Below are 25537 nucleotides of genomic sequence, written 5' to 3' on the forward strand. Positions count from 1 at the left end.
AGGTACCATCCTGCTCTTCTACACGTGTTCCCCCTCTCCACACTCTGTGCTATCTTTATTCCACAGTCTGCTGTCTTTATTTCGTGTTTTACCATCAGGAGAGAGAAGCTGCCCTGACAGTGAGGAGGACCTTGGCAGGAGGAAGAGGAGGCAAGTGTGTGCATTCTGCTTTTGTGCAACTCTGCACGCTGTGGGTGAGAAACAGGATGCTGTGAAATGATAACCCCTTGGAGGTGATGTTTTTAAGCCCACAGGGTGGAATGCTGTGGCTCTGTCCCTGTAAACAAGGAGCAGGAATGTGGTAGGACGAAGGCTCAGGGAGTGAATTTCCAGGGATGTGGTTTGTCACACGAGGTTCTTTACTCAAGAGGGGTCTGTGACAGTGGCTTCACAGCAGAATGTTCAATTCTGCCCCCAGGATCCCAAACCCTGCTCTCACCTCCATCCTGATTAACCTCAGCACAGGGAGAGCCCAGCCTGGGTCACTCGTGCCACGACTCCATTGATTCCTCAACTCTGGAAGGCTGGGAGGGAGCTGGGAAAGAGTCAGCACTGTTCTGATCCTCAGCATCTACCCCAAATGGCCTCTGAGGCTCTGCATTGGGAAAAGCCCCTCAAAGCTTCCCCTGTTCCCATGAACTCTGTAGGATCAGCACGACGTCACTCCAGACCCCAAAGCACAGCTAGAGAGGGAGACTCCAGCTGGAGCAAAGGGGAAAATCCCAGAATCTCACGCATTTTGGGGCAGACACTGTGGCTTGTGCAGACTTTAATTCACAATTTAAACTGCAAATTTTCAGTTTTGCATTGGGTGTGGTCTTCTCCCTGACAGTCTGTCCTGGCTGCAATCCACCTGCCACAGAAAGAGCCACAGATGGATCCACAGAGGATCCTTGGGATGAGCTCGGAGAGGTTCTCTTTCCATCCCACCCTGCTGCTTTAAAAGCAAGTATGGGCGATGTGTCTGTGTCTTAAATGAAAATATTTTTTAAAAAACTTTCAGGATTCTTGAAATCCAGACAGGTTTCACTCTTTGCTGCCAAAAGGTGACTCTGTAAAGGCTCCTTTCCCCTCTGGCTGCAGAAACAACGCTGTATCTTCTGAAAGGTGTAGGGTCACTGGAATAATTGGTTTCTCTCTTAATAATGGCATCCTGATTGCATGTGATGGCCTCTTTTTTTTAACCTTAATGAAGTTGCTCCGTGCATTTGGCAGGAATAAAGGATTTGATGGAGGTCCTCACAATTTCCAAAGCCTGCCTCTCCTGGCTCTCACTCCCAGTGAATGTATGGACTCAAATTAATTTCCAGCGTGATCTTTTACCCACTTAGAGGCAAAGTTCTGCTCAGACAGAGCACAAAACAGCTCACTGGATCCACTTCAGCCCTCTTCAATCCCAGTTTTTGAGACAATTTGCCTCTGGAAACACCAATTACTGTGAGGAAAATGCCCTTGCCTTTTGGGGAGAGTGTGGCACGTCCCAGAACCCAACACTTACCTTCCCTGTTGGAGTGACATTTGTGATTTTGTCTTTACTTTGTTTTGACTTGGGAAAATCAAATATTATGTAAAAATCCATTTTCATTGAGCTAAAGGTTTCTAATTTTTCATGTTCATAGGGTGCTTCAGGGGAAGTAAGTTTTTCAGTGGGATTAAGGAAGAGAAGGGGAAGCCCAGCACAGAGAGAAGGAGGCTGCTGTGTTTGGAACAGATCCGTGAGTAGGGAAAGATCAGTTTCCCAAATCCCACTGCCCTTCCTGGGAGGCTCTGCCTGTGCCTCCCCTGGGCACAGGGGCTGGGGGAAAGAAAGGGCTGTGGGACTGTCCCTGTCCCTGTCCCTGTCCCTGTCCCTGTCCCTGTCCCTGTCCCTGTCCCTGCCAGCGGGGCACCAGGGGAGGCAGCTGTGGGGGCAGCTCTCTTCCCCATATCTTTGCCTGAAATCCCCCTAATTTCAAAATTACAATAATTCAGAGGGAGAGGGTTTACATTCTCCATCCCAAGGGAAGCTCTGGCTTTTCCCTGGCTGGCACCTGCCTTTCCAAGCTGAGACAGATCGTCACTGTGCTGCTCCTGTCTCCAGCAGCGAGGGCAGAGGTGCCCCAACCCTCAGGGCTGGGCACTGGGCACCCCCAGCACGGGGATTTGGGGAGCTCAGGGCCAGCCTGGCCCCAGGAGCTCAGCACCAGCAGAGCCCAAGGGCACGGGGCACATTTGGGGAGATTTTCAGGGGTGCCACCCCGGAGCCACCCCTGGTGCCACTCGTGGGCAGGGGGCTCTGGGTCAGGGAGGAGCTGTGCTCACATCTCATGGTTGGCCTGGTGCTAAACAAGGGGTGTTTGCTCAGCCCCGAGGGAGAGGAGCAGGGATGGGCACAGCAGCAGCTGCAGGGGAGGGGAGTGGGACAGGCCCAGCCCCAGGATCCTGGGATGTGCCTGGTGTCCCTCCAAAGGCACAGGAATGCTGCTGGTGCAGGGGGATGCAGTCTGTGTGTGCTGCTGCTCCTCAGCACTAAGCAGAAGCAAACAGGGACAAAAGGGTGACTGCAAAAAGCTGCCTTAAGAACACAGATTGCATATTCATATATTGCATATGTGGATTGCAGGGCTGTAAACTCCTCTGGAGTGTCTTCCACGAGCACACCACACTGACTGGGGCTTTGTTTCCTGTTCCTTCTGGGGACCTCGCATCTCCCAAATCTAATTTAATCTCCTCTGAGTTAGGAATTTATATTTTTGTGGAGCTGTGCAGCAGGAAGAGAGCAAGTGCAGGAGACTCTACATACAAGGAATAAAAAGGCAGAACAAATAACCCGTGGTTAGTGGCTCGTGGAGAAAGCCCTCCAGGAACCCACAGCCAGCATTTTCCTGGGTTCAGAACCATTAGGGAATGCCACTGAGGCCATGGCTGGGGTTGTGGGGAGAGGGGGGATTGCTGGGTCCTGCATCCCAGGATGCCAGTCAGGGTTTGAGGAGGCAGCAGCTCTGTGCAGGAGTGTTGACATTAATCAGGGAACCTTCTGCATTTCTGCTGTGTCCTTTGCCTGAACTTAACCTGCAGCACACAGCTGGCACCACCCTCAGCTCGCCCTAGCTCTGTGGCTTTAATGAACAGCTCTATTGAATTTGTTTCCCAGCAAGCAAAACAAACCCCTGCACCTCCCTCCAGCCCAGCAAAAACACAATTCTGTTTATTGTGAGCACACAATAACCCGTGTAGCAGGGCCCCAGAGTGCTGCAAACAGCAGGGCCCCGTTTGGAAGGCACTCAGTGAAAAGGGAGTTCAAAGGCACAAACCAAAGAACCACGAGCACAAATTGACAGATGCAACACCTCCACGCTCTGGGCTGTGTAATTCGAGTGCCTTTGTTCCCCTAACACAGCCTCTGCTCAGAGCCAGCATAAACAAATGCTTTGGGGAAATGCTGCGTGCCCAGGAGGCTGCAGGAACCCACCCAGAATCCTCACACAATTGGAGGCTTGGAGAGATAAAAGCGAGCAAGAATAGATGGAAGGGGAGCAAGCAGTGGAACCCTTTCAGAGTCAGGATCACAGAGCCTGGAAAAGCCCTCCAGCCCATGGCATCCCAGCTGTGCCCCATCCCCACCTTGTCCCCACTCAGTGCCACCTCCAGCCCCTCCTGGGACCCCTCCAGGGATGGGGACCCCAAACCTCCCTGTGCAGCCCCTGCCAAGGTTTAACAACCCCTTCCATGGGGAAATTCCTGCTGCTGTCCAGCCTGAGCCTGCCCTGGCCCAGCCTGAGGCTCTGACCTGCCACTAGCTGAGCTCATGTGGCATCCATGGTTTGAGAGGAGGTTTTGGACAAGGGACCAGACTTTGGGACCTGGCCTAGGAAACCAAAGGTGGCTGACAAAACTTCTCCCAGGGAACAGAAGGGGAAGCTCAGCACACAGGCTGCTGTGTTTGGAACAGATCTGTGAGCAGAGAAAAATCAGTCTCCCAAATCCCATTTGGGATTAACTGATAGCAGCAAACATCTAACAACAGTAAATATCTGATAATAGATAAATATCTAGCAATAATAATAATAATAATAATAATCAGTAATAAACATCTGACAGTAGTAATGTGTTGTACAGTTAGGTGTCATGCCAAGAAGAACAGTGATTATTGTGAGCAGTGTCATCTGTGACAGTACCCAAAAGAAGCCCTGGAAAGTCAGCAGGGGTGAAAATCCTTTGTGGGAGCCCATAGGCAACATCCTTCTCTGGTCAGCAGCGTTGCTTCTTCTTCTTCTAAAGAAACTTTGAAAGAACAACAGAAAACTGGGAAAATCCTTTTTAGGTAAGCTGGAAACAGCAATGAATAAAACCACTGGCAGTGACAGAACTGTGAAGTGAAAATCTCGGGATCTGGTGGAACTGGGGCACGCCAGCACCGAGTAGATCATGAAGAATTATGCTTTATAATATTCTTGAGCACCCTCTAAGCATGGGGGAAAGCGGATTTCAGGACAGCAAATTCCCTGGGACCTGGGAGTGCTACAGTCTTGCAAAGCCAAAGGAGATTTGCCTGCATCATATAAAAACTCTTAAATTAATCCTTAGCCAAAATCTAAGCCTTTCTGTGGCTGGCTAATGTAGGCTGGCCACAGGTTGCCATGTAATCAATACAGCAAATGGTGCAGCAGGGTGGTGCTGGGTGTTCCAGGGGGGTGGGGGCTCCTCCTGGGATTCCTGATGGCCCAGATTTGGGCTGTGGGGCTGCTGCCAGTGACCTGCAGGTGTGGGGTGGGTAGAAATATCAATTTAAACCAACACCATCAGCAGTCAGCACCTTGGCTGTTTCCTCATGAAGCCCTGCCAATGATCTCTTATGAGGCTTGCCCTGGAGTGTAATTCCCAAAAAAAGGGGACAAAAAGGGCAAATTTCCTTACCCTTGCCATCTGAGGTGGGGGAAGTCTTTTCTCCCTACAACAGGAACTCAGAGTGATGCTGCCTGTCTGGACCTTGTGGGTTTTAATCTCTTTTCAGGTCCCCTGTGCTCTTTGGAAGGAATTTTTTTGGGGGACAGCCAGTGGTTTCACAGCTGCAGTGACACTTCAGTGACTGCTCCTGCCCCAGCAGAGAGCTCCAGGTGCTTGAGGACACCTCTGGAATGGGCTTTCCCAGCAGCACAGGTACATTTTATGGACACCTGAGAGCTGGGAGCTGCTCTGTGGGAATTAAATGTGATGTGAGTGATGGTTCCTGTTTCACTCTGCTGACTGGAATGGGGCTTGGTCAGTGCTGCCACTTGGAGACCACCAGCATTTCTGTCTCCCTGGGTACTGGAGCACTGATGTTGGGTCAGGGGCTGTGGGTAGAGATTAAATAGAGTCCAAAAAGTGTTCCTGCTGGGGGATAATCCCTGGGAACACAGGATTTTCACATTTCTGCTCTCTCCCTGGGAAAATGAAGAGCCCTGGGGTGCCAAACCTTGCTGCATCTTCATTCCCTCTTCCATCAGCTGCCTGGAAACCTTTTCCCAGAATCTGCTAGGACAAAACCACAAACTTTCTTCTTCTGAAAAAAAAAATCCCTTTATCATTCCCATTAAAACTTCGCACCTTACTGGAACTGCTGGAGAATAATAAGACCTAATCCTTTTTCATTCAAGCTGATGGGATGTCAGCTCAAAAGCGTTGTTATTATTATTATTATTATTATTATTATTATTATTATTATTATTATTACAGTGCTTGAGACAGCACGTATTTTTCTCCCACCTTTCCCCATTTATGGTTTGATTTCCTTGTTGGTTCCCTCTGAGCCAGGCACGTCCTGTTAAGGCAGCATTATCCCGGCCCATGCTTACTTTGGGATTTATCTGAAGGCAGACCCTGTTAAATTATGGTGCTGCTTTATTAACAGGCCATATGGGCATCAGGCTTGAGAGGGAGAAGCTTAACAAGGGCACAGGAAAACAATCTTCCAGATCCTTCCTTCTCCTAATGCATAATCCTGAGAGCAGGAATGAGATAAAATATTTTATTTAAATGCGGTGCTGCGGGGTTGGGAGGGAAAGGATGTTGTGAAACTGCTCTGACAGGGCTCCGTGTGGAGCCACCATCTCTGCTGCTCCTGCCCAGCACTTGTTTCAAGCCAGAACAGTTTTTAGGTGTCCTCTGACCCGAGATAAGCACTGAAAAGCATTTTCCCTGCATTTCTGTCAGGTTTATTCACTTGTCTGCAGCTCCTTACTGCAAAAAGTGGGTGCAGCTTTGGGCAGCACAATATCGAAAGAATAGAAAAGCTGTTAGAGAGCATCCCAAGAAAGAGATGGGTGGAAGCTGGGCCCCAGCATTTATGAGTTCTTGGGTTTGAAACCCTCAGAATCCTGGGACCAAAGCTCCCCAGCTCCTTCTGCACCTTTTCCTTGGGAAGCTGCAGTGCAGTCAGTGCTCAGCTTGGACGTTCAGAGCCCTGGTTTTGTGTGTGAGGCAGCTGGTGGCACTGGAAGGAAATCAACTCAGCTCCAGTGAGAGCCACGAGGCATTAGAGGCACCTTGGGGCAATCCAGGGAAATATTTGGATGGAAGTTCTGCTGTGCCCACGGCTCAGCTGCTGGCAGGGAGGTGGCTCTGCCTCACCAGCAGCTCCCAGGGCAATGGGACTGCAGTGGAGTCCCTGTGCAGCTGAGGGACGGCTCCTCCTTCCCCTTCTCCAGCCTGGAATAGCCCCGTGTCACCCACCCTGGTGTGCCCTTCCCTGTGTGCCATTCCTCTGGTGTGCCATCTCCCTCTGTGCCATTCCCTGTTTCTTTGGGGTTTTGTTCGTTTTGTTTCGCTCATTTTGTTCAGGTTTGGATTTGGTTTGTTTCTGCCAGGGTTTTTAGGGGTTGCTTTGTTTGTTTTTGATGCTGCAGGCACAGAGGGTGCCCTGTGTGTGCCTCCCCCTGCCCACCACTCCTGGAGGGAATTTTGGGATAACCCTGGCACCCTTCTGCAGGAGTTGATGCCTCCCTGTGTTTCCAGGGTATTTCTCTTTGCTTGCACTTCCCAGGTGAGTGGAATGCACGGCTTGGCCTTGGTGGCACCCAGCAGTCTGGGGAAGCCCTGTGAGTAACTCCCCAGCCGGGTTTTGGCTCCCTGGCTGCTGTTTTAATGCCTGTTTTTTATCGCCCTGCCCTGCCTGGGGCTGCCTCCACCCTGGGGCTGATTCCACTCCCTGGGCATCCTCCCTGTTCTGCTCTCCTGACAGACTCCCTGGAAATCACTCCCTGTTCCCAAAGAGGCTCCATCTCCATCCCCTGCTGCTGATGCTGTCTGAGCTGCAGCTTTCCGTGCTCAGTTGTCCATCTTTTGTGGGAGCAGTGGTGATCCTGCCCTCCTCTGCTGCCTCTTTCCCTCTTTTTGCACCGGGAGCTGGAGAGCAGGAGCCTCACCTGGGGGGAGCAGCCCCCAGCTCTGCTGTGTCTGCCTCAGCCTGAGGCTGGCTGGCTACAGAAACGCAAAATTAAGACTAAAAAAGGGTTGGGAAGGGATTGTGCTTCCCCAGGGAGACGTGGGCCCTTCGCTTGGCTTTGCCTCCTCTTTGTAATGAATCTGTGGTGAGGAGCAGCTCGTCTGAGGACTGCCTTTAACACAAGCGAGGAGAGCAGCCAGTGCCCTGGACCCTCTGTTCCACGGGTTGGGACGTGCCAACAACAAGCACCAGAGTCATTTGCTGGGCTCATTCCGTCCCTGTGATCCCAGCGGGGTGTGCCAGGCTGTGTCCCTGGGGATAATCAGGCAGCCAGCACAGCCAGCACGTTTCTCCTGCTCCTGCAGGGGCCCAGAGCGCCAGGAAAACACTCCTTGGGCTGGAAGCTGCTTGGAGACCCCAGTGACCCCCCTGGGATCCCAGCAAACCTTCCTGGGATCCCAGTAACCCCTGAGATCCCAGTAACCCCCCTGAGATCCCAGCAAACCCTGTGGCTTTCATGCAGGGTGGGTGTGAAATGACACCAGGCCAGGGGTGACACGGAGCTGGCACGGAGAGCTGGGAGTGCCCACAGTGCAGAGCACAGGAGGACAAATCCTGAACTGGAGAGGGGTTTGTTGCTGGCATCAATTAATCCAAACAGACTTCATTAAACAGCAATCAGCACTGAGCAGGGCACCGGTGATCATGTGCCTGATGTTCCACTGTGCTGAGCCAACGCTGCCTCAGTGAAAGTGCAGTGGTTTCCCCAAAGCAAATCCAGCCACACCTGGCGTGCTGCAGAGCCAGAATCCTGTGAGGATTCTGTGGGAGACTTGGTGACACACACAGATGGGAATTGCCCTCAAACTCCTGAAGTTACACCCCAGGGGAGAAAACCAAGGGGGTTGTGAGGGAGACTTTCCTGCCTTTGGCTGGAAAAGCTTTCCTCAGTAAAAGGCTCTATGAAAAACGAGAAATAACCAGTTAAAATATGAATACAGCATGCACACAAAGTGCCAGAGTGGCAATGACAGTAGGAGATGACAGTTTGGGTGCTGGGGACAGGAGCTCCTGGGCAGCTCCTCTGTGAATTCCTTTTCCCATGTGCTGAAGCTCTGTGCCAGCCAGAGCAGGGAGGGGATAACTGGGACAGCCAGCACTGCCACCAGGACACAGCTGCATTCCCAAGGCTTCCCTGGTGAGCCAGGACAGACAAACTGGGCAGTGCCGCTTCTGGGACATTTTGGGAGTCTCCTCTCGGGGAAGGGATGGCTTCCAGAGGGATTTCCCAAAGCAGCAGCCTTTACATCCGTAGCTGCAGCCACTCACCTGTTCCTGAGGCTCTCCTGAAGCCGTGGGGATGTGACACAGCAGCGCAGCTCAGGGTGCCCGAGGGGTTTGGGTCCCTGCTGTCCCCACTCGCAGCTCCTGAGCCCCTGGACAGCAGGGACAGTTCCATCACACTCTGAGGGGAATCACACGTGGTCTCAGCTGTTCAGCCTTTCCCTTGATGCAGGACACACCGGGACACCGGGGCCATTCCTGCCTCCTCCCAGCCTGGCTCTGACTGCGGCTCTGCTCCGTCCTGGAGCTCTGGGCTGATGAAGGGCGCAGCCTGCGCTGCCTGAGCGCCCTGGGTGGGGCTGTTTGGAGCTGTGCAGAGGGAATGAAGGAGCTGCCGGGCAGGACTCATTAAGCAGGGCTGGTTTCTGTCTCTCCCAGCTGTGCCTGACCCCGGGGCTTTCATCTGAGCAGAGCTGAGTGGGAGGAGGGCTCTGCAGAGAGATGAAGCCGGGACAGCTGAGGCCAAATTCCTGGAAACAAAAACCCGAGGACTCTTCGTTCTCAGTAAATGTGTGGCACAGCTTCTGCAGGTATTTCAGTACAATAATCACCACCTTTGCTCAAACAGAACCGTGTGGGGCTGGAAGGGACCTTGAGGCTCATCCCATTCCAGCCCCTGCCCTGGGGCAGAGGCACCTCCCACTGCCCCAGGCTGCTCCAGCCTGGCCTTGGGCACTGCCAGGGATCCAGGGGCACCTTGTGCCAGGGCCTGCCCACCCTCCTAGGGAACAATTCCTGCCCAAAATCCCATCTAAACCTTTCCTCTTTACTTCTGCAGCCATTCCCTGTGTCTTGCTACTCCAAACCCCTGTAAACAGTCTCTCCATTTTTTTTGTAGGTCCTGGAAGGCTGCAATTATGAAGTCTTGAGTATCTTCATGGGGAATTCATGACTGACTGCGCATTCTGTGGTATTTTGGGATAATGAGAATTAATATTCATCAACAGTCTTAAATGGGAATTTGTAACAACAACCAAAAGGAAAAAAAGAGGCTTGTTTGAGATCTGTAATGATAATGTTCTTTCACAGCTGCTTTGGTGAGGGGGGAATAATTTAGCAGCACTAGAGCTGATGTTGGCTCTCCAGTTTGTGGTGAAACCATCAAGTGAATGTTCCCTCCCGAGGCCTCGGGAGCTGCTGGTGAGCTCTCTGGAGAGAGCCTGGAGCCTGCTGTGCTGCAGGGCTGGAAATTGGTGTCATTCCCTGCTCTGCCTCCATCCTGCCTGCATCCCGTGGAAAAGAGCACCCAGCAAAAAGGAAATGAGGTGATTTTCCTTTAAGCTTTAGGAAAATGGATTCATGCTAAAATGGCCTTATCTTTTATTTTTTCCCCCCTACATATAATATTGGATCCTATGTGATAATTTATCCACAGAAACAGTTTTCCCCCACCCCTACTCCTAATGGGAAATTTCTGCAGACAGAAAATCCTTAAATGTGAAAAGGCCAGAGGCTGGTACAAGCTAAACAGAGGGAGATTAAGATCAAATACAAAACCATGGTGTAACAAGATAAGAGGCAACAGCTTCAGAGGAAAATATTTAGATAGGGATTATTTGGGACATTGCAGGGGGAGTGAGGAGAAGGGGGTGGGAGTGGAGGGCTGTGCTTTTCCTCCCCATACTCCTCACCCCCTTCGCCCCTCTCCAGCACATCCCTTAGTTTGTTGTCCTTGCAGCTGCACAAAGGTGTCCCTGAGCAAGGACAGTGCTGCAGAAGTCACCATGGAAAGGAACCTGACCTGGCTGGTTTTCCACAAGAGCAGTTCCCTGTCCCTGCGTTCCTGAAGAGGGTGAGTTAATGACACCTGGGTCACAAAGTTATCTACACATGGATTTTAAAGCAAATAGAAATATCAAAATCATTTTATTATATAAATGTAGAAATGCAAAAACAAGACAGAGGAGAGTTGCCATGGGTGTGAACAGGTTTCCCAGCCATTACCAGTTTAACCTTTAATTTCATGATGGAAGCCAACACTGCTTGTTTTGCCTGAGGCATTTGACCAAAAGAGAATTTTTTTTTAATCTGCTGAAGAAAGTGATTTTAGGGGCAGCAGCTTTTTAAACGATTGGAGTGGGATTTGTTAGCATTGCCAGGAGAGGTAACCTTGTTGCTGTGATTTGATAGGAAAGTGCTTGAGCAGGGCTCCCATGGAAGCAGAGCTCTGGGAATGATCCCAACCAGGGCCCTGCTCTGCCCTGGGCTGTGCACCCCAGCAGGGAGGGATCCACACCTGGAGCCACGGGAGCTGCTGAGGAGAGGGCTGGGACAGGTAAGAATGGCTGCTCTGGGCACCCTGGGCACCTTCCAAACCCACCTTTACTCAGTGGGAAGCCATTCCCTGTGTCCTGTCCCTCCATCCCCTGTCCCCACTCCCTTCCCAGCTCTTCTGGAGCCCCTCCAGGCCCTGGAAGGTCTCTGAGCTCTCCCTGGAGCCTTCTCCTCTCCAGGTGAGCACCCCCAGCTCTCCCAGCCTGGCTCCAGAGCAGAGGGGCTCCAGCCCTGCAGCAGCTCCGGGGCTCCTCTGGGCTCTCTCCAGCAGCTCCAGGTCCTTGTGCTGCTGGCCCAGGGCTGGGGCAGCTCTGCAGGTGGGCTCTCACCTGGGCACACCTGAGCTCTCACCTGAGCTCAGGGCTCTCCACCACTCTCTGCCCTGCCTGGGTTTCCCTGCCCAGCTCTCAGCCCAGGTTCCAGCCAGCAGGGAATGTGAATTCTGCTCCAGCCCCCTCCTGTGAAGCCTTGCTGGTCCCACGGAGGGTCCTGGGCTGCAGCAGAGGCTCAGCCCTGCCCTGGTTTCTGTCTTTGGTGCAGTGTCCTGAACACTCGTGGCAGCGCCCAGAGCTGGGGTGGGCAGCCCTCCTCAGCAGGAATGTCAGGAACGCTGAACACCAGAGCCTGGGGACGACCTGCCAGAAGAGAAAATGAAATGTAAGATGGTGCTGTAACCCCCAGCAGAAGGGCCACAAGTGATAGGTTTTGTCCAGGGAGGGGAAGCTTTTAATTGCAGCAGCTCAGGCAATATTTGTATCCATCTGAGGTTTCAGGTCTCTCTTAGGCCCGTTTTGGGGACATTTTAGGTCCAAATACAGAGAATAAAAGTGCCTGCAGCTCTCAAATGCTCTGGAGAGGAGCAGGGGGAGGAGGGCAGGTACATTAACACAGAGCTGGGAGAAGCAAGCAGGGAAACACACAGGTTGTACAGGAAAGTTGGAATCTGACTTCAGGGGTATTAATGCCTTGACATGGTGGGAAAAAGGAGGGAAAGAAGCAAGAGGAAAGGAAAGGTTAAATTATGCCTGTACATGTTTGTTTTCTAACACACTAATTGGCTCCTGTGGCTGACAGTGAGCTATGATTAGCTCCTCACAGGCATTTTTGATATTTCCCCACGATGAAATGACATGTTTGAATAGAGAAGAACAAATAATGAGATTCTTGGCTTGCCCCTTTCCTGTGTTTTAATTATAAACAAGCAGATGCAATTCATAACATTAAATAAGATTTCCCCACATTTCCTTCCAAAAATGGTTTTGAGCAAGATAAGGCACTTAAATTTAATCCTTCCAAGAATGCACAAATACCGAATCCTTGATGCAGACACAATCTTACCATGAGTTTGTATGGAAGCTTAATGGTTCTGTAAATTAATCAATAACGTGGTTAGATTATATTTGCTTGGCTAATTATTTTCCATGTCCTGTAAATTAGGAGTTCAGCAGTCTCTGGGAGAAACCAGCCCTGCTGTTTATCCCCCGTGGTGTTTACCTCCTGATGCATTATTTAAGTGTTTGTTTGTTCTCTCCCTTTGCTCTTTGAGTGGCTGCAGGGCCGTGCAGTGATAATTCCATTTTTCTGTGCTGGCTCTGTCAAATCCATTCTTCCATTTCTAGGCTCCCCCCCAAGCCCTCCTGGGGGGAGCAGGATTTAACCCCCCTCTTCCCCCAGGAAAACTTGGGGGTATTTTTGATGGTGGAGGTGCACCTTGAGTGGGTTCTTAGCCTGGAGGTTCTGGAGGGCACAGCCTCAAGCATGGGTGGGATGAGAGGATGTCAGGGGCTCCTTCTCACTCGAATGATTCTGTGCTTCCAGGATCTGGTTATCCAAGAAATTTTCCCCACTGGGTTTTCCTGAAGTGTTCCCAGACACCCACCAGTGACTGCAGCAGGCAAAGGAGCAAAGAGAACCAAAAGGACAAACCAGGGCTCGGGGGCCAGAAGCAGAAGGAAAGGTTCCCCTGCCTTCCCATTTTTCCACGTTTTTATGGGCAGCAGCCATCTGCAGAGGTGGGGTAAGTCAGTGGATATGAAAGACAAACTGAATGTGGAAAGATTTTTAGGATGCTTCTTGCTTTGCCTCCCCTCCTAACCACAGCTTTACACACAGAAATGCACTTGGGAAGCAGAGAATATTCCCAGGAAATGGGACTTTTATCCCTCCTCTGTCTCTGATATGCCAGCTCGCTGGCACATTTAGCACTTCTGCATTTGCTTTCTGCTTTTGACAGATATAAACAGCAAGAGAAGAACTAGAGGCAAGGAAGTTCAGATAAATAGCAGCAGGCTTGTATTTCAATATCTAGGTAGTTATATCCTAAATTGTTCTTTTGCCGTGGAACAAATTAGGTTTTCTCTTAACATATGGAGTTCAATTTTGCCACAAAAGAATGCCAGTTTATACCTGGGTTTTTATTTCCCATGCTAGGGCACATTCAGAGATTAGGCTGAATATTTCATGCATGCAGTCAGAGCTTTAAGAATTTGTAAAAAAGACTCTACTGTTCCCTGTCTGTTTGGTTTTTTTTCCTTAGATTTTTACCTATGTTTTCTATTGTTCTGGTTTTCACAAATATATTCACCCAGCACTTTCCAGGAAAGAAAGATCACAGCACACCAGAACTCTTCAATGAGCACTTTCACCTTCTTGCCGTAAATCTAAAGGGGTTTGGTTTTATTTTTTAAATAGAAGGGGTGTTTTGGTAAAGTATTTGTACAGGTACAGCTCTCACAGCTCTTCCTTCCCACCACACTTCCAGCATAGGCAAATTGCTGACTTCCGCAGGGGACAGCCATGTGTGACGTGGCTGAGATCCCATCCTGAGGAGCTGAATGTGCTGTAAGTACATGGGTATCCCTGGAGTGCTGCCAATTCCCATAGCCCGCTGTGCAGCAAGAGGAATGTCTAGAGATGTGTGTATATATAAATATATATATATGTGCAGGTATTGGCAGATTTGGGTCTCCTTTCCCTCCCTTACCCAGTGTTTGCAGCTCTGCTTGTCCCCTGCAGAGCTGTTTCAGCTTTGGGGTTGCTTTCTCTGCCCCCTTCAGGTTTGCCTTGTCCCTGGGTCCTGCCTCTGCAGTGCCCTGCCCAGAGCACCAGCACTAAAAGGCTTTTGGGAGCAGAGCCCCGTGGCAGGGAGCTGGCTCTGCTCGCCCCTGGACCTTTGCCACTGAGCTGAGTGGAATATTCCTGGTTTCAGAACAACCCAGGGACTGCACCAGGGTTTTCCCTGGTGGGGCTGCTCCATCCATCATCACGAACACAGCCACAGCTAAGGGCAGGGCCTGGGGAGGGTTATTATTATTTTTTAAAAATAATGGGCAATGTCATTTAGGTAGTACCTTGGGTTATTTTGACAGCACCTTGGGTTATTTTGAAAGTACCTTGGCTTATTTTGATATACCTTGGATTATTTTGGTAGTACCTTGGGGTTTTTTCACAGTGCCTTGGCTTATTTTGATATACCTTGGATTATTTTGGTAGTGTGTTGGTTTATTTGGGTAGTGCCTTGGGTTATTTCCACAGTACCTTGGGTTATTTTCACAGTACCTTGGGTTATTTTGATGTACCTTGGCTTATTTTGATATACCTTGGCTTATTTTGGTAGTACCTTGGAACAGCTTTTGTGTTGTGTGGCTCTGCTTCAGCTTTAGGTGCATTTTGTATGACAAACAGTAACGAAGGGCTGGAAATCACAGCACGGTGTGAAATTCTGGCCTGTTGCAGTGAAGAGTGGAGTTTAGCAGCTGAGGGTATTTTTTCTGCCTGGGAAAGAAGGGATAACAGTGAATAAAGACAAGATAATAATGGTTTAAAAGAAAAGCATTCACTGAGGGATTGATTTACTGTAGGCTTAATGGAGGGTTGCATGGAGAGTTTATACAGCAGAGGAAGGTAAGCTGAAATACATGAAAAAACACCTCTTATTTCAGAGAATAAACACAGCTCTCCACGTACATCCTAATTATCCTCCTTCCAGGGAGAGTTAATATTTCCTTTGTAGCCCATTTAGGTCAGACTCATTCACAACCTTCTTCTAGAGGCAGCAAACTCGTGGCTTACAGCACTTCTTTCCCAGCATTGCACAGACCACAAACACCGTGCTGGTTGCTTGCCACAGGGCCCTGTGGTGTAAATATAAATATAAATATAAATATAAATATAAATATAAATATAAATATAAATACACATATATATATATGTTTTTTATACAGGGGTCTTTTGTACAATCGGGCCAAGATTTTTGCTGAGACCCACTCACACCGGCGTAGTTTATAGGCATAAGGAACATGAACAGAAAAACCACAGTATTTGCTCACAGTTCCCATCAAAACTGGCTAAATTTTATTATTCCCATTAAGGTTGTGTCACCATGATAAGCAGCAATATAAAGAAACAAAGACTAGTAAAAAATAAGTAATTTAGACCAGAAAGCTTTTCCTGTTAGCACCTGACTCCCTGAGCCTCTCCTGCTCAGCTCCAGCACCTCCAAGCCTTTCCTCTCTGTCCCTCTCCTGACATTCAGCCCACACTCATTTACCCCTCCAGTGGTTTTGGGCTGCTTCTCCTCTCCCTTTTCAGGTTTGCTGCCCCAAACCCACAGAGAGCATCCCAGGGAAGGAGCACAGAGCATCCCAGGGAAGGAGCACAGAGCATCCCAGGGAAGGAGGACAGAGCATCCCAGGGAAGGAGCACAGAGCATCCCAGGGAAGGAGCTGCACAGAGCATCCCAGGGAAGAAGCTGCACAGAGCATCCCAGGGAAGGAGCACAGAGCATCCCAGGGAAGGAGCACAGAGCATCCCAGGGAAGCTGCACAGAGCATCCCAGGGAAGGAGGTGCACAGAGCATCCCAGGGAAGGAGCACAGAGCATCCCAGGGAAGGAGCACAGAGCATCCCAGGGAAAGGAGCACAGAGCATCCCAGGGAAGGAGCACAGAGCATCCCAGGGAAGGAGCACAGAGCATCCCAGGGAAGGAGCACAGAGCATCCCAGGGAAGGAGGACAGAGCATCCCAGGGAAGGAGCACAGAGCATCCCAGGGAAGGAGGACAGAGCATCCCAGGGAAGCAGCACAGAGCATCCCAGGGAAGGAGCTGCACAGAGCATCCCAGGGAAGGAGCTGCACAGAGCATCCCAGGGAAGGAGCTGCACAGAGCATCCCAGGGAAGGAGCACAGAGCATCCCAGGGAAGGAGCTGCACAGAGCATCCCAGGGAAGGAGCTGCACAGAGCATCCCAGGGAAGGAGGTGCACAGAGCATCCCAGGGAAGGAGGTGCACAGAGCATCCCAGGGAAGGAGGTGCACAGAGCATCCCAGGGAAGGAGGTGCACAGAGCATCCCAGGGAAGGAGGTGCACAGAGCATCCCAGGGATGGAGCACAGTCAATCCCAGGGAATCCTCCCCTCTGCAGAGCTCTCAGAGCACGCTCCGTCAGGCGATCTCAGCTCGGGTGAAGGTCCCCAGAGCCAGGAGAGCCCTTCCCAGGGAGTGTGGGCTGCACTGAGCTCTGTTATCCAGGCTGTGGGGCTCAGCACATCCCCAAAGGGAGAGTCTAAAGCAGATTTCCTTGCTGCACTCTCTCCTTTGTTCTTGGATTCCTGAGGGGAGCAGGATGAGACCTCAGAGAAGTCCTTGGCTCCAGCAGCAGCAGAAATCAGTGTCTGGAAATAGGAGTGTGGTAGTTCTACTCCCAGCACAGCCTTTTGTTCTTTCACTGACTCGTGGGTTCTGCCTCCAATTTACATTCTTGTTACTCTTTGCTATCCCTTCAGCGTCTCTGGTACTTCCCACTGCTGTGCCAGATGCTTTAATAAGGTCCAAATGGATCAGATTTTATCAACTTTTATTTCCTAGAAAATGCTACCAAACAAAATCTGAACTTATTTTTTGCCATATCCATGCTGCATTTTATTTTACTTTCCATTCACTTGCTGAGGAATTGCTAAGCCTTGTCCACATACACACCCCTAAGGTGTCCAGTAATTAAGAAAGAAAAAGGTGATCAGATCAGAGGAGCTCTCCTCCCTGGCTGCTCCAGGCACTCTCCTCTCCTTGGCAATGGCCTTGTGCAGAGATGCAGCTCCTCTCATCCTAATGATCCTTCAATTCCATCTTCTGCCTGCAATGCGAGCCCTGCTCCTCTCCAGCATAACAGCACCACAAGTTTCCTGAGACCTCCTTCTGCTCCATTTTATCCTTGGTTTTAAGTCAGTCTGCACACATCAGACTGTTTCCCATCTTTTTTCCTTTCCCTTCTCTAACTTCCAGCCCCCTAACTCTCAGCACATCATTGGGATAAATATTTATCAGACATTCCTCCTTCTCCTGAAGTGCTCTCCTCTGTCCAGCTGTGCACTTCAGACCTGGCATGAAAGCAGCTGCTGCTGCGCCATGGACAGAGGAATTCCCATTTTGCCTGGCCAGGAACAGCTCTGGCTTGTCCCTGAGGAGGAGCTGTGTGCCCTCAGGAGTCTGGTACCACATGTGTGTTGTTCCTGCAGGGACACAGGTACAAAATGACAGGGAGGCATCCTCGGAGCTGCTTTACGTTGGGGAGGGGTTCTGAGAGCAAGGGACAAAATTTCCTTTTAACTCCTGCAAAACCCTCCTGCTTTGGTCTCTGAGCCTCGTTAGGCTGCAGCACAGGCAGCCTCCGCTGCTGATGAGGGCACATAATGAACTCTGCACATTTGACAGGATTAGAGACTCTTGCTGTCTCTGTAGGTGCACGTGTGTGGATGAGCAGCCTGAAATTAAAGGTAAGAGGGGTTATTCAAAGGGGAATTCATCCTGCCTCAGGGGAGGCAATTCAGTGTTGATGCTATTGATGCCCATAGCTAACCACTGACAGGTTCTGTTAATCCTGAGCTGGGGATGCTCCACTTCTTCCTTTTCAAGGAGCATCAGCACTTCAAGAGCCAGAGAGGGAACAGAAGGTGGTGCCCCAGGGAGAGATCCCAATGAACAGCCTGATTTGAAGGGAAGAGCAAATGTAAATCTGAGAGAGATCCAGGAAGAGATGAGGTGCAAAGGGTACGTGCTCCCTCTGTCCCCCATTTTCCTCTTGGAAGGCAAACGTTGGGGTGGACGTGGTTGCATAAGAACTGGTCTTGACCTCTTGAGGCAGGGAAGGGTTCAAACAGCACAGCAGAGGGATGGTGCACAGTGAGGAGAGCACACAGCCCAGTCAGGTGTGAGCAGGGATTTCCTTTTATTTCCTCACATCTGACCCCAAACCTGTGGTACCTGCTGTCTCCGCCCTGGGAGCCTTTGTGTGCCTTCTGCTCTGAGAGAGGTTCAGGGACGGAGGTTTGGAAAGGGAGGTTTGGAAATGCCTCAGCCAGCCAAGCCTGTCTTTCTGGGTGCCTTTAAATGGAGCTGCAGTTCTCTGGGGGCACAGGGCTGTGAGAGCCCCCTCCAGGCTGACCCAAACACAGGATTGACCTGAAAAAGCTGGGGTTTCCCACAGGTTAACAAAGTCAGGGACTCATTGGCATTTGGGAGGTTCAGGAGGTTTTCCAGGTCCAAGATATTCATGGTGTTTGGGGTTTTATCCCAGCCTGTCTCCTTTTGTAAACTTTTGAATGCTGTAAAGCTGCTTCAAGCCTCTGGAATTTGCCTTCAGATTCCATTTGGTGCTTTCCCTCTGCTGCCTCCTTCCCCTCAGGTTCTGACAAAAGGAACCATCCCGTCACATCCTGCAGCAGTGTTCCCTGGGTGTCAGCAGTGTCCCCTGGGTGTCCCCTGGACCTGCAGCAGTGTCCCCTGGGTGTCCCCCTGTCCTGCTGACCCCTGCACAGGATCTCAGCCCCCAAAGGCTCTAATTCCCACTGCAATGGGCCCCACTGGGCCATTTGGCCCTCCCTGGGTGTTATTGCTGCGTTTTAATCCCATTTCTCTTGGCGGTTTTCATTTCCTCTGCAGCATGCCCTGGTGATTTCCCACATGGCCTCCACTGCTGACCCTCCCAGAGCATCCAAGGGAGAATGATTTCCAGCACCCCTGATGGATGAGGCAGGCAGGAGGATGGATTCAGGGCATTAGGCATGGGCTGTGCTCGCCTCCAGGAGCTGCCTGCCTGAAAACGTTGCACAAAGGGTTTTTCTGGTTAAAAAAATGGCACTTAAATGCTGGTTTTAAGAGCGCTTTTCCATCATAAATTGATTTCTGGCCCTGGAGTTAAAATAAGAAATCCAAAGAGCAGTTTGGGGAATTCAGAGGTAAAGGAAGTCCAGCAGGATGGATGGAGACTGTGCTCAGTCTAAGAGCACAGGCCTGGTGTGCAGTGTTCCCCTAAGGGAGCAGTGTCCTGCCAGAGAAGGGAGATTCTTTTAGACCCCTCTCTGACTGCTGATTTCATCTTCCTCATTGTGGCACGGAGCAAAGTGCCTCAGATTTCTGCACCACAGGATTCTCTTTTCTGTCTGTGGAAGAGTGATGTAAAACTCCTCTCCCTGTAAGTGCAAGCCTGATGATGGATTTATTTCTGTGTGGACGTTTTTTCCTTTCCAGATTCCTGGCTGCAGACTCAAAGCTGAACTGCCCACATCCCTTGGGAGCATTTTCCACATGGAAATGTAGCATTACAGGGAATAAATTGCATTATCTGGCACTTCTTTCCTTTCTTTCAGGGAGTAATTGGCTGTGGGTGGCTTGGTGGACAATTCCTTTCCATGGGTTTAGCTTTGGCTTTGATCGTGTTGGGTCAGCACCTAAAGCTGTAATTAAATTAATACCATCAAAGGCAACATCTGATATTTCCAAACACACAGAATCCACAAGCAAAAAAACCGAAAACCAGAATATGTCTTTCTTCAACAGCACTTCTAGGGGCCTTTATTGTCTTTGGTGGGCCAATTTTTTTAACTTTTACTTTTCTGCTGGTTCAAATAGCTGGGGTAAGCAGCAGCACGTGAGCTTCCCCAGCAGCTGTGGGTGGTCATCACCCAGCAGTGTCCCAGGGAGGAGCAGAAAGCAGCCAGAGCCTCTGTGCAGCAGCAATTCCTGGGCTGCCCGAGGCAGATCAGCTCTGGAATGTTTGTCCAGGCTTGCAGGGATCTGTGCAGGCTGGGGTGCAGCTCTGTGGGAGGGACTCTGCATCTGCACTGCACACCCCGCACATCCTTTCCACACCGCCCCCAGCCCCCAGGGCTGCCTGGCCACGATTATTGGTGTGGAACACAGTGACAATCCTTTCCTTCTCACAGAGAATCATCTCCTAACTGTGCCTTTACCCCTGGATGCAAAAGCAGGAGCTGTGAGGCTCAGCCACTTCTTTGCTTTGTCGCCCTCGTGAATTTTGGAGCTGGTTTGATGAGAGCGGAGCTTTGATGTTGCTTGGAACACTTGACTTTCCTGTACCCGTGTAATATCATGATTGGGCTTTTGTATTTGATCAAAATGAGAAATCTACATTAAAGGGCTGCACCAAGTACCTGTTGGCTTGATTTAAAGGAAAATAATGATCAGATGTTTTCCCAGGGCTGCAGCACTTAGAAAATAAGCCCCACTTAAGCCTCAAGTTTAGCTTTTGTTGTAAGAACAACTGTAATGACCCATTTTAAACAATGTTTTAGCAGGCGGAAGTTCAGGCTTTCTGTACTGGATTTCAACAGAGCTGCAATCTCGCAGTTAAGGAATTGTTAGCCCTGCAATTAGGCACCCTTAATTGAATCCCTGCCACTTGCTTAATTACAGCAGCCCTTCAGACACCCCGTGAGAAGCAGTGAAATCAGCCCTGCCACACCTCTCCCAGGCTGCCATTGGCTGCAAACCTGTCGGGCTTGACGAGCTGCAGTCAGAGGGGATTTCAAAGCAAATAAGTAGCAGGGCCTTGGAGCAGTCAGGAATGGATTCCCACCTGTTTAAACTCCAGGCTGGAGCCGGCCTCTCCCCAGAAACCCAACCTGCTGCACGAGGAAGCTGCCGGGGAAGACGTTCCCTGTCCTGCTGTCCACCCGTGGTGTAAGTGACTGGGGGAGCCCCTGGGCAGCAGCTGCAGCCGTGCTGGGGCAGCTCTGGGAGCAGCTTTGGAGCAGCTCTGGGAGCAGCTCTGGGAGCAGCTCTGGGAGCAGCATGGCGTGCTGCGTGCTCCAGATCACCGGGCTGCTCTTCGGCGGCGTGGGCATGGTGGGCACCTTGGCAGCCACGGCCATGCCCCAGTGGAGGGTCTCTGCCTACGTGGATGGCAACATCGTGGTGTTTGAGACCATCTGGGAGGGGCTGTGGATGGACTGCATCAGCCAGCTGGGCATCAGGCTGCAGTGCAAGTTCTACGATTCGGTGCTGGCGCTGCCGCCGCCGCTGGAGGCCTTCCGCGCCCTCATGTGCGTGGCCGTGGGGCTGTCGGTCGTGTCCTTCCTCACGGCCATCGCGGGGCTCCAGTACAGCCAGCGCAGCAAGCAGGGCCCGCAGCCCATCAGCGTCTTGGTGCTGGCGGCCGGCGTGGCCTTCCTGCTGACGGGCGCGCTGGAGCTGATCCCGGTGTCCTGGACCGGGGCCGCCATCGTGCGGGACTTCTACGACCCCGCGGTGCCCGCGCCGCTGAAGCGGGAGCTGGGCGCTGCCCTGTACGTGGGCTGGGGCAGCGGCGCCCTGCTGCTGGCGGCAGGAGCCATCTACTGCCACTGCTGGTGCGGGGCTGGCCCGGCCGCCGGCCCCCGGGGCCCCTGGCTGGCCAGGACAGAGCCGCCCCGGCCGGGAGGGCCAGTCCCGGGCGTCCATGCCTACGTGTAGGGGCTGCCCGTGGCCATGGGGCCAGCACTGCCCTGGGATCGTCTCAACCCGGCCCCGCCATGGCAGGGACACCTGCCACCATCCCAGCTGGCTCCAGGCCCCGTCCAGCCTGCCTTTGGACACTTCCAGGGATCCGGGGGCAGCCTGTGATCTTCCTGCTTGACTTGTGTTGATTGACTTGTTAATTGACTCCAGGAGTGTAACGGAGGAGTGACTTTGTTGCTTTGCTGCTGAGGTGGATATCTGCTCTCCAAGAGCCTGGCAGGACTGTTCTTCACAGGTGTTTGGTTAGTCCCCATTTATTTGGGAATGAGGAGCGGCGTGGGGCAGCCAGGAGGCGCTCAGGGAGGAGGAGCAGCCTGTGCTGGGCTGGAGGGAAGGAGCTGCTGTGCAATACCCCGGTGCCCTCCCCGGAGCCCTGAGGTGCAGAGGGAGAGGGGCATTTCCCTCTGGATTGGAGCCTGCCAGGAGGGCTCTGGGAGAAGCGTGCAGTTGGCAGCGTGGCTCAGTGAACAGAGGAGCCTCCATTAACATGGAGATGTTTGTGCTACCCCAGCAGAGGCCTCTGGGATTGTCCATGGATTTCTTTGATTCTTGTCGATCTGGTGTATCCTCATCTCGTCTGCAGGGCATGGAATGTGGCTCATGGAACAGGTTTTTACTCCCTTCCCCGCAGTTTGCCGTGAGAGTGCTGGTTTCCCTGCTGGTTCCCAGCCCTGGTCTGCTGTGGCTCCTCCTGCTCTGCAGGCAGAGCCGGGACAGGCGGCAGTGCCTGTGCTCAGCGAGCCCCGTGCTCATGAGCGGTGCCATTACCAGGGCCGGGAATGCACAGGCGATCCCTGCCGGGCTGGGTCCTGCCCACGGCTCCCAGCACTCCCCAAAGCCAAGCCCTGACGGGGCTGCAGCTGATGTTGGAACGCAGCCGGAGCAGCCCGACGCTGTCTGTCCGTCCTGCAGGACCCATAGCATTCGCAGCTGGGCATTTTCTTACTCCCAGCTGGAAACCCTGGAGCCTGCAGTGTTTGACAGTGCCCACGTCGCTGACAAGTGCCCGAAGAAGGTGCAGTTCAGAAGGGTTTTGCTGGTTCTAACCCAGCAGTGATGGATGGCAGCATTTAAGGGGTAATTCCATGGCACAGGGCTCAGCCTGACCCTTTGCTGTGTCTGGTGCTGAGAAAAGGCTGCAATGACTGTTTGGGCTGAGGAGAGCAATGTCTCTGTGTATTAATTTGACTGTTCAATTGGAAAGAGAACGTGGAAAGCTGCATTTAATTAAAGAAGCCTTTTATTAACTTGGCTCCAGATGAACTTGGATGAGACAGTGCCGTGCTGCGCAGAAATTCATTACATGTATTAACTCCTGAGCGTTTGCATCCGAGGCACCCAGCTCAGATCTTGCAGTGGGAATTTTCAGGGCACCGCAGAACAGGTTTAATGTCTCCAGCTCATCACTTGAGCAGTCAAATCAGCACTTACTGATTCGAGATGGAAACTGAAGAAAAACTGTGGTAAATTGTTTTTCCTAGCACTAAACCTTGTATTTATTTCTGTTGTCTTATGAAGTCTGTCACGGCAGCTGCCACCGATAGCTGATTTCAGTGGAGTCATTCTGGTGGCTTTGGTAATAATTCCCACCACCCTGAGGAACTCCACCTCCTATTTTATTGTAATCTTGTCCTGTAATGCTTATTTTGTTTAATATGGAAATATTTGGTAAGTCAGAATTGCACATTTTGGGGTAATTTAGATATGATATTTGTGATTAAAAAAGCAGAGGATGAAGACATTTGCAATGCAAATTTGATACATATTTATGTGTAGGTAATGGATTCAAATGATGATGTATTGAGTGTAATGCAACTTTATGCAGATGTAGGTGCTTAAGAAGTAATTAAGTACAGTTTTCTGTAACATTAATTAGAGGATCCTGAATGCTTCCACTATCAGTGGGCTCATCTAGGAATCAAATTGGAACTGGGTGTGCCATTTGCATCGGTAACTTCATTTTGAAAGAGTAGAAATATGAAGCTGTTTTATTTGAGCTTTTAACATCAATTTCAAAGAAAACTTGAGCTTTTAATGTCTGATGACCTGGTGAGTGTGTACTGCCGCATTTCTCTCTTTGACCAGCTTTCAGGGAAGGAGCCATGGCTGTGCCCTGGGAGGGCCCTGGCAGCAGCACTCGGTCCCGCGGTGGAGGAGCAGGTGGGGATCACTCCTGACTGCACTGGGGCGAGGAAAGGCTGGGCCTAGGCTGGGCCTGTGGCGTCATCTGCGGGCCAGGGGAGGCTCCAGTGTCCTGTCAGGTTCCTTGTGCTGCACTCTGCCCTCCTGGAGGGGGCACAGGGGGCTGCCCTGGTGCCCTGTGCCCAGAGCCCCCAGGCACTCCCGGCAGAGCCTCCCGCCTCCCCGGGCTGCCTGGAAAGGGCTGATTAAATATCGTGGTTAAATCTCTGCTGTGATGTCCTGGTGTTCCCGCATGCTTTAATGTTTGGGGATCGCAGGACAACGTGACTTTGGAAATAAACGTTTCTGGCTGAGATCTTGCTGTGTATTTGAAATAAACGCATGGACTTTATTTGAAATAAACTCAGGAACACCTACGAGTGCCCGAGGTTTATGTCCTGACAGGAGACAGAGTCTGGGCCCGGGTAACAAACCTGCTGCCCACAGTCAGCAGGGACAGCAGGAGCCATTTCAAAGCCATTACCACCCACAGCCTCACCCACCCCACTGTTTGTAAAGACAGCAGCACACATCTTTCCCCTCAGTCCCTGCTCCCCTCGTCTCTCAGTTTGCCTTTACAAACCCTCGTTATTACTGCCTTAGCCGTTCTTCTCAACCCAGAAGACTTGAACCACCCCCTCCCAACTTCCAGGTGTGGGAAGTGAATCCAGGGAATAGAGCAGGCACTGGCACTGCCTGTCAGCCCCTTCATCACTGCAGGGCCTTGCCCATGGCCACTGATGGCCCAGGTCTCCCATCCTATTCTGCCAGTGGAGAGCTCCCAAATGTGGGGGGCTCTGGAGCCCTGGACCCCAGTGTGACGTCCCCCGTGTCCAGCTGTCCTGGCTGCTCGTCCTGCAGGCCTGGCTGCAGCTTTGGGGCACCAAAGTCCAGAGGCAGCCTCGGTTCCACCTGGGCTTCCCATTCCAGCAATCCCAAATGGACTCAGGGACCCCAGAACAACCTGAAAAGGCTCAAATGGCCTCGGGTAACCCCTGAGACCGAGAGTGACCCCACTAGTGACCTTCAAATGACCCCTGTGACCTAGAGTAACCCCAAAATGACCTTCAAATGACCCCTGTGACCTAGAGTGACCCCAAAATGACCTTCAAATGACCCCAAATCGGGGTTTCAAATGACCTAAAGTAACCCCTCGAAAATCGAAAAATTCTCAAATGACCTAAAGTAACCCCTATGACCTGAAATAACCCCTATGACCTAGAGTAACCCCAAAATGACCTTCAAATGACCCCTGTGACCTAGAGTGACCCCAAAATGACCTTCAAATGACCCCAAATCAGGGTTTCAAATGACCTAAAGTAACCCCTTGAAAATCAAAAAACTCTCAAATGACCTAAAGTAACCCCTATGACCTAGAGTAACCCCAAAATGACCTTCAAATGACCCCTGTGACCTAGAGTAACCCCAAAATTACCTTCAAATGACCCCTGTGACCTAGATTACCCCTGATGAGGGCCTCAGATGACCCTGCACTAGTGTGAAACCCTCTCTGCCGCCCTCCGTGGTGCCCTGACCCCCCTCAGG

General features: G+C 51.4%; 1 protein-coding gene across 2 annotated transcripts; it reads left to right on the forward strand.

Moving 5' to 3' along the window:
* Positions 1–1603: 1603 nt before the first annotated feature.
* LOC134562021 (claudin-17-like) lies at positions 1604–24308 on the forward strand. Of its 2 annotated transcripts, XR_010083044.1 has the most exons (13): positions 1604–1715; positions 4099–4303; positions 4994–5139; positions 6867–7003; positions 9128–9279; positions 9588–10014; positions 10428–10541; positions 10880–11024; positions 11564–11680; positions 12842–13040; positions 13785–13938; positions 19544–23274; positions 23897–24308. XR_010083044.1 is itself a non-coding variant. In XM_063419457.1 (12 exons), the coding sequence occupies exon 12, from the start codon at positions 21107–21109 to the stop codon at positions 21764–21766; it is 660 nt and encodes a 219-aa protein (XP_063275527.1). In that variant the 5' UTR covers positions 1604–1715; positions 4099–4303; positions 4994–5139; positions 6867–7003; positions 9128–9279; positions 9588–10014; positions 10428–10541; positions 10880–11024; positions 11564–11680; positions 12842–13040; positions 13785–13938; positions 19544–21106; the 3' UTR covers positions 21767–24308. The 2 variants fall into 2 exon arrangements, 1 of the variants encoding a protein (XP_063275527.1); XM_063419457.1 differs by having other exon boundaries at positions 19544–24308.
* The last annotated feature ends 1229 nt before the right edge of the window (positions 24309–25537 follow it).

The sequence above is a fragment of the Prinia subflava genome, chromosome 25, assembly GCF_021018805.1.
Source record: "Prinia subflava isolate CZ2003 ecotype Zambia chromosome 25, Cam_Psub_1.2, whole genome shotgun sequence".
NCBI classification, from domain to species: Eukaryota; Metazoa; Chordata; class Aves; order Passeriformes; family Cisticolidae; genus Prinia; species Prinia subflava.